Below are 6,576 nucleotides of genomic sequence, written 5' to 3'. Positions count from 1 at the left end.
GGGGGGGGGCTCCTGGTGTGCTTGTGGAGATGAACACCGCAGTGTGGGCTTGGTGGGGACCTGTGCTCTCCTTGCTTGCGGGCTGCGCGGGGAGGTGGGGGAGTAAAACTGAGCCAGTGCTGACCCTGCTCTCCTCCACAGTACATGGGCTGCGTAGAAGTCCTTCAGTCCATGAGGGCTTTGGATTTCAACACCAGGACTCAGGTCACCAGGTGAGCCCCAGGGCTGTGCTGGGGGGCTTGGGGCTGCTGGGTTTGGGTGCGGAGGTGGAAGCAGGCTGTGTGCAGCCATGGAGGAAGCTGCCTGGAGATCGATGAGCCTGTCAATGAGCTTGGTCAGGCAGGAAGCACTCCTGCAGCTGCATCAAATATTAACAGCTTCTTCTTCCCCTGTCCCTGCCGGGTCTGGGAGTCAGCCTGCACTGCCTGAGGGCTTCCCTTTTGTTTCTCGCTTAACCCTGTCCCTTCTGCACTGGTCCCTGTGTCTTCTGCCCAGCAGAGCCCCATAATCGTGGCACTGATAGCAGAGCTTTGTCCCTGTGCTGGTGCAGGAGGGGACAACGGGGGGACCCCCGGGTTGACACCTTGCTTTGCTCCCTGCAGGGAGGCCATCGGCCTGGTGTGCGAGGCCGTGCCCGGTGCCAAGGGAGCAGTGAGGAGGAGGAAGGTGAGGCTGGGCCTGGGGAGCTGCTGGTGGGAGCGTTTTGAGAGCTGAATCTCAATGCAGCCAGCAGTGCTCAGGGGCTCTGATTGCCCCCGTGGCTCAGCTGGAGTGGTGGTGGAGATGAGTTGCTCAACGCTGCCGTTTTCCCCCAGCCCTGCGGCCGCTCTCTGAACTCCATCCTGGGCAAAAGCAACCTGAAGTTCGCCGGCATGCCCATCACCCTGACCATCTCCACCAGCAGCCTCAACCTCATGGCCTCTGACTGCAAGCAGGTGAGAGCGGGGAGCTGCTGGGGGCTGCATTGCTGACTTGAAACGAGCAGGGATCTGTGCATCCCCTCCAGGCCCTGCTGGGGTTGTTCCCATTCTCCTCGGGGATGTGTGGGTGCCTGTGTTTCCTGCTGAGGGCTCCTCTCCCGGTCCAGAATGTCCCACCCCACCCATTCCTGGTGGCAAAGGGATCTGAGCAATACCCTGAATGCCTTTGGGGATCTGTCCCTTGAGACCTCGAGACTTCCCCGGCCTTGGGGGTCTCTTAGTTTTGAGCCAGGTCTCAGTAGCTCTTCTGGTGTCTCAGCCCTTCTTCTGGTTGCCTGTGGGCTCCTGGAGCTTGTAATCCCCACACTGGGCCACTCCCAGGGAAAGTGTGCCAGGCTGGGCACTGAGGAGCTGCACCTAACAGTGCTTCTGTCCTGCAGATCATTGCCAACCATCACATGCAGTCCATCTCCTTCGCTTCTGGGGGCGACCCGGTGAGTACAGAGGTTCCCCATCTGCACATCCTACGCTGTGCTGGGGATCAGAGCCTCTCCTGCCTTCTCCCCACAGTCTCAGGAGCTGTGCTCGCCAGCAGCCCTGGCTCATCCACCACCCTCTCCCACAGGACACAGCTGAATACGTTGCCTACGTTGCCAAAGACCCCGTCAACCAGAGAGGTGAGGCTGGAATTGCAAGAGCTCCATTCTGGGGAAGATTTGGTGCAGCACAGTGGGAATTGGGTCCCTGCAGGGAATCTCTGGGGTGCACAGGGTGGGATCAAGGGGTGCAGGATTTCACTCTGAGCTTCCCTGCTCTCATCTTGCCGTTCCCTTCCCAGCCTGCCATATCCTGGAGTGCCCTGAGGGTTTGGCCCAGGATGTCATCAGCACAATTGGGCAAGCTTTCGAGCTGCGCTTCAAGCAGTACCTGAAGAACCCCCCAAAGCTGGTGACACCCCATGACAGGTAAGGGAAGGGCGAGACGGGGGGTGCCTGAGGTCTCTCAGTGCTGGGAAAGGACGCAGCCCTGGCTGCTGTCAGCTGTTCAGCTGTGCTGCGCCCTCCCAGGATGGCAGGGTTTGATGGCTCAGCCTGGGATGAGGAAGAGGAGGAGCCTGCCCCAGATCACCAGTACTACAACGACTTCCCTGGCAAGGAGCCTCCTATCGGGGGGGTCGTGGACATGCGGCTGCGGGATGGGGCTGCGCAGACCCCCAATCACCTGGGGGCCACGCTGGTAAGACGCTGAGCACGTCTCTGCAGGGAGCTGCTGGGGAGGTTCTGCTACGCAGGGGAGATGCAAGGACCCCAACAGGGCTGTGGGCTGCACAGAATCCACGCCACGCTTCTGTCCAGCACCTCTGGCAGCCCAGCCTGGGGATTTGGGGGAGGGCTGAGAGTGCAGCAAGATCCATTGGGCTGACCGTGTGCCTCTCTGCAGCCTGTTGGCCAGACGTCTGGTGGGGAATTTGACCCCCGGAAGCAGCACGGTCCCTCTCAAGGTAACGTGATGGATGTGGCTGTCCCCATGTGCTTTCCTGGTCCCAAAGTGCTCCAGCAGCAAGCCCTGGTACCGGAGCACTGCTGACCACGGCTCTCTTTGCAGCAGGAAGAGAGAAATACCCGCCTGCAGCATCCGGCCGCACAGATCTGTTTGATGACCCATCTTACGTGAACGTGCAGAACGTGGACAAGACACGCCAAGCAGCAGCTGCAGGCAGCCCTGCGACAGCCAACGGCAGTGCGCAGCGAGACCTCTTCGACATGAGTGAGTGGGACAGCAGCTGTGGTCGTTCCCAGGCTGTGCAGTCCGTCCTGGATGCGTGGGGCTGAGTGACGGACCCCCTTCCTCTCTGTTCTCCTGCAGAGCCGTTCGAAGATGCCCTGCGTGCCCCCCAGTCTGCGCCCGTGAGCGTTCCCCCTGCCCAGGTTGTGGCTTCCATGGAGGAGCAGCTGAGGAGGGAGCCTTGGTACCACAGGAAGATGAACCGCAAGGAGGCCGAGAAACTGCTGAAGGTGAACGGAGATTTCCTGGTGAGGGAGAGCACCACCACCCCCGGGCAGTACGTGCTGACCGGCCTGCAGGGTGGGCAGCCCAAGCATCTGCTGCTCGTTGACCCCGAAGGAGTGGTGAGTCCCCATAACCCCAAAGCCTGGGGGTCAGGCATCTCCCCACCGCTCCCCCACCCTGGGGACACCTCTGGGTTGGTTTAGGGGATGGAGGAGGCCTGGCAGAGCATGGAGGGAACTCCTGGGGATATCAGCAGCCTTCTGAGTTCCCTGTCCCTCCAGGTCCGGACAAAAGATCACCGTTTTGAGAGCGTCAGTCACCTCATCAGCTACCATATGGACAATCACCTGCCCATCATCTCAGCTGGCAGCGAGATGTGCCTGCAGCAGCCGGTGGAGAGGAGACTGTGAGCTCCTGGGGGCCTCGGTGCGCTCCCCCCCAGCCCTGCTTCCCACCCTGGGGAGCACTTGGACTCAGCCGGGGCTGAGCGTGGACTGCCTTGGGGATGGGCCTCACCCTCCCCCCACCACACGAAGCCGGCGGCCCTGGGCTGCGGGCAGCGTGGTGTGAGCTGCCTGCGGGGCCGGGGGCTGGTGGTGCCAAAGCCCCCTCCTCTCCTCCCAGCTCCAGCCTTCGCACAGCTGCTCCGCTCGTACCAAATCCCGCCCCCATACGGTGTCACCGCTGGGGCACGAGCCCGGGGCCGGGCCCTGCTCCAGCCTGCTTGGATCTGGGGGTGGCCGGGCTTCGTCCGGTGAGCAGCACCAGCCCCGGGGGTGGGGGGGAAGGGGTTGGGGGCTCACCCAGGGCTGGGCCCTGCGCTCTGCTCCCCAAGCACAAGGCCCGGCCGGCCGCGCACCGAATGTACCCGATCACTTTATGTGTAACTGTGCCTTGACCCCGCAGGTCCCACACATATATGCAATGCAGCCGGGCAGGGGGCGAGGGCTGACAGCTCCCGCGTGCCCTCCGGGCCCCGCCAAGCCCCTTCTCGGGCACCCCTCTTTCTGCCGGAGCTGGCCGGGCCCCACTGCATGCACCTCGACCCCCCGAAGCCAAAGCGCAGCCCTGCCCCGGCCCCGCTATAACCAAAGGATCCGGCGGTTCGTATTAAAGTTGGTATTTCTTTACGCTGCGGCTGCTGTGTTGGGACTGAGGCTGGGTGGCGGCCGTGCACCCCTTCGGGCTTCGCACGTGGTTCCTTCCGCCTCTCTCCGAGCCGCCATCATCGCTCCTTCCATCCCCTGGCGCCCCTTCCAGCGCTTCCTTCCTTCCTTCCTTCCCCCCCCCCCCGCCCCTGCGGGCGCTGCCCGTGGTTCCTCCCACGCCGCGCACGTGGTTCGCCCCACGCCCCGCCCCTCGCGCAGCGATTGGTCTCGGAGGAACTTCCTGTCTCGGAGCGACTTCCGGTCCAGGCGCAACTTCCGCTTCCGGCGCGCCGTGCGAAGGAACCGCGGCGGCGCCATGGCGCCGCGCCGGCTGTGAGGGCCATGGCGGCCCCGCACGGAGAGAAGCTGGAGGGAGGCGTCCCGGCCCCGCCGCCCCCGCCGGGGCCCCCGCACCCCGCGGGCAGCGCCGCCGTCGGCGGGCCCGGCCGGAAGCAGGGGAAGGCAGGTGAGCGCGGGCGGCGGGAGCGGGCGGGCCGGGCCGGCGGAGGCCCCGGACCTGACTCGGCTCCGCATCTCCCCGCAGGTCTGCAGATGAAAAGCCCCGAGAAGAAGCGGCGGAAATCCAACACGCAGGTACGGGCGGGCGAGAGGACCGCCGGCTCCGGGCCGCCCCCGCCGCGGGCGGTACCGGGAGCGCGGCCCTGACCGGCGCCGTTTCCCTGCAGGGCCCGGCATACTCCCACCTGTCGGAGTTCGCCCCGCCGCCCACCCCTATGGTGGATCATTTGGTGGCCTCCAACCCCTTCGAGGATGACTTCGGGGCCCCCAAGGTGGGGGCTGCGGCCGCTCCTTTCCTGGGCAGCCCCGTACCGTTCGGCGGCTTCCGAATGCAGGGCGGGGGAATGGCGCCTCAGGTCCCCCCCGGGTACGGAGGGGGCCCGCAGCCCATGCGGCGGCAGCCGCCCCCCTTCGCCCCCGGGCAGATGGGTCCGGCTTTCGGCATGCCCCCCCAGAACCCCGGCTACGTCCAGCCCGGGGGGATGAGCTTCCCCGGGCAGCCTTTCAACCAGCCCCCCCTCGGACAGAACTTCAGCCCTCCCACGGGGCAGCTCATGCAGGGGCCCGTCGGGGGCTTCGGGCCCATGATGTCCCCCACCATGGGGCAGCCTCCCAGGGGGGACATGGGCCCTGGCCCGGCCCTGAACCCCCCCGGCGGGCCAGCCATGGCGCAGCGCTTCAGCCAGCCCAGCAACCTCTTTGGACAGTCCCCCATGCAGCGCCCCGGGCAGAACATCCCCCCCCTCCCCCCTAACGCCAGCCCTTTCCCCGGGGCAGACCCCGGCTTCCCCGCTGGCGGAGAGGAGGGGGGCAAAAACCTGAACCCCCCACCCAGCACCTTCCCCCCAGAGCAGCACTCGGGCTCCCCGGCTGCCGTTAACGGGGCGCAGCCCAGCTTCGCCCCCGCCAGCGCCGGCCGCGGGGGAGGCACTCCTGAAGCCAACAGCCTCCCACCCCCCAGCAAGGCAGCTGCCGGCTCGGGGCACCAACCCCCCCCCGGCCTGGTGTACCCGTGCGGGGCTTGCCGTAACGAGGTGAACGACGACCAGGATGCCATCCTGTGCGAGGCCTCCTGCCAGAAATGGTTCCACCGGGAGTGCACGGGGATGACGGAGAACGCCTACGGGCTGCTCACCACCGAGGCCTCCGCCGTCTGGGCCTGTGACTTCTGCCTGAAGACCAAGGAGATCCAATCTGTGTACGTCCGCGAGGGCATGGGACAGCTGGTGGCTGCCAACGACGGCTGATGCCCCACCGACCCCCACGTTGTACAGAACCCCGCGCTGTTTTAGGACCAAACCCCCTTTTGTAGCCGTCGGACCCGCGAGCGCAGGATGGCACCTGGTGATGCTCCCCACCGCTGTGGACTCTGGCCGTGCAGCACCGGGGTGGGGCTGTGGGGGTCTCCACGACGGCCCAGTCTTCCCCGTGCCCCCGGGGTGGGCTCTGTGCGACGCCCAGGCCCGCTGTTCCCCCCCTCCCCCCGTTTGAGATCCGGTCTCCGCCTCCCTGCGCTCGCTGCGGTTTCCTCCCCCCCCTCCCCTCCCCCCCCAATTTAGCAGAACGGTAATGGAAACTTTTGTATCGTCGCTATAAAACTCTCAAACCGCCGTTGTCCGTGTCTCCGTCCGCTGCCTCCCGCTCCCTCCGCCCCACTTCTGCCGTTGCCCGCCCCTTCGGGCCGTCGCTGCCATTGGCTGCGCTCATCACGTGCGCTCCCCGTCCCGAGGGCGGTGACCGGGACCGGGAGAAAGTTACGGAGCGGGACCGCGTCCGGCTGCGCCTCGGAGCGCCTCCAGGTACCGCCCGCCCCAGCATCGTTCCGTTCTATATTCCGCTTCGTCTCGTCGGGGCCGCTTCGCCCCGAGCTTCCCCGCTCCCCGTTCGGCTCTCCCATCCCGGCCGCTTCCCACCGAGCTCCGGCCCGATGCGTTCCGTCCCTTCCCGGCCCCGGGATTGGCTCCGAAGCGCTTCCCGGA

The 6,576-nt window shown here is 66.0% G+C and overlaps 2 protein-coding genes across 8 annotated transcripts in view; both read left to right on the top strand.

Moving 5' to 3' along the window:
- LOC122168909 (SHC-transforming protein 1-like) overlaps window positions 1-4,060 on the top strand; it is an 11,536-nt gene extending 7,476 nt beyond the window's left edge. For 5 of the 7 annotated variants that reach the window (XM_042834590.1, XM_042834589.1, XM_042834586.1 and 2 more), the window contains 11 exons: window positions 142-212; window positions 603-666; window positions 816-935; window positions 1,361-1,414; window positions 1,546-1,597; window positions 1,759-1,885; window positions 1,988-2,156; window positions 2,361-2,421; window positions 2,526-2,687; window positions 2,787-3,049; window positions 3,212-4,060. In XM_042834590.1, coding sequence (XP_042690524.1) covers window positions 142-212; window positions 603-666; window positions 816-935; window positions 1,361-1,414; window positions 1,546-1,597; window positions 1,759-1,885; window positions 1,988-2,156; window positions 2,361-2,421; window positions 2,526-2,687; window positions 2,787-3,049; window positions 3,212-3,340 — 1,272 coding nt within the window. In that variant the 3' untranslated portion in view covers window positions 3,341-4,060. The remainder of the gene's footprint in view (window positions 1-141; window positions 213-602; window positions 667-815; window positions 936-1,360; window positions 1,415-1,545; window positions 1,598-1,758; window positions 1,886-1,987; window positions 2,157-2,360; window positions 2,422-2,525; window positions 2,688-2,786; window positions 3,050-3,211) is intronic. The other 2 variants (XM_042834587.1, XM_042834584.1) reach the window with 1 other exon arrangement.
- Window positions 4,061-4,420: 360 nt separating this feature from the next.
- Window positions 4,421-6,207, top strand: LOC122168908 (pygopus homolog 2-like). The gene is made up of 3 exons (XM_042834582.1): window positions 4,421-4,544; window positions 4,623-4,672; window positions 4,765-6,207. Exons 1-3 carry the CDS (start codon window positions 4,421-4,423, stop codon window positions 5,842-5,844), a joined length of 1,254 nt encoding a protein of 417 aa, XP_042690516.1. The 3' UTR covers window positions 5,845-6,207.
- The last annotated feature ends 369 nt before the right edge of the window (window positions 6,208-6,576 follow it).

This window comes from Centrocercus urophasianus, unplaced genomic scaffold, assembly GCF_019232065.1.
Source record: "Centrocercus urophasianus isolate 14NV4802_14NV808 unplaced genomic scaffold, USGS_Curo_1.0 seq_479, whole genome shotgun sequence".
In the NCBI taxonomy this organism is placed as follows: domain Eukaryota; kingdom Metazoa; phylum Chordata; class Aves; order Galliformes; family Phasianidae; genus Centrocercus; species Centrocercus urophasianus.
This window is presented reverse-complemented; position numbering and strand designations above follow the sequence as displayed.

Coding starts and splice junctions, on each gene's coding strand:
- LOC122168908 (XM_042834582.1), top strand. CDS start 4,421: ATGGCGGCCCCGCACGGAGAGAAGCTGGAGGGAGGCGTCCCGGCCCCG. Junction 4,545..4,622: donor CCGGAAGCAGGGGAAGGCAG/GTGAGCGCGGGC, acceptor ATCTCCCCGCAG/GTCTGCAGATGAAAAGCCCC. Junction 4,673..4,764: donor GGCGGAAATCCAACACGCAG/GTACGGGCGGGC, acceptor GTTTCCCTGCAG/GGCCCGGCATACTCCCACCT.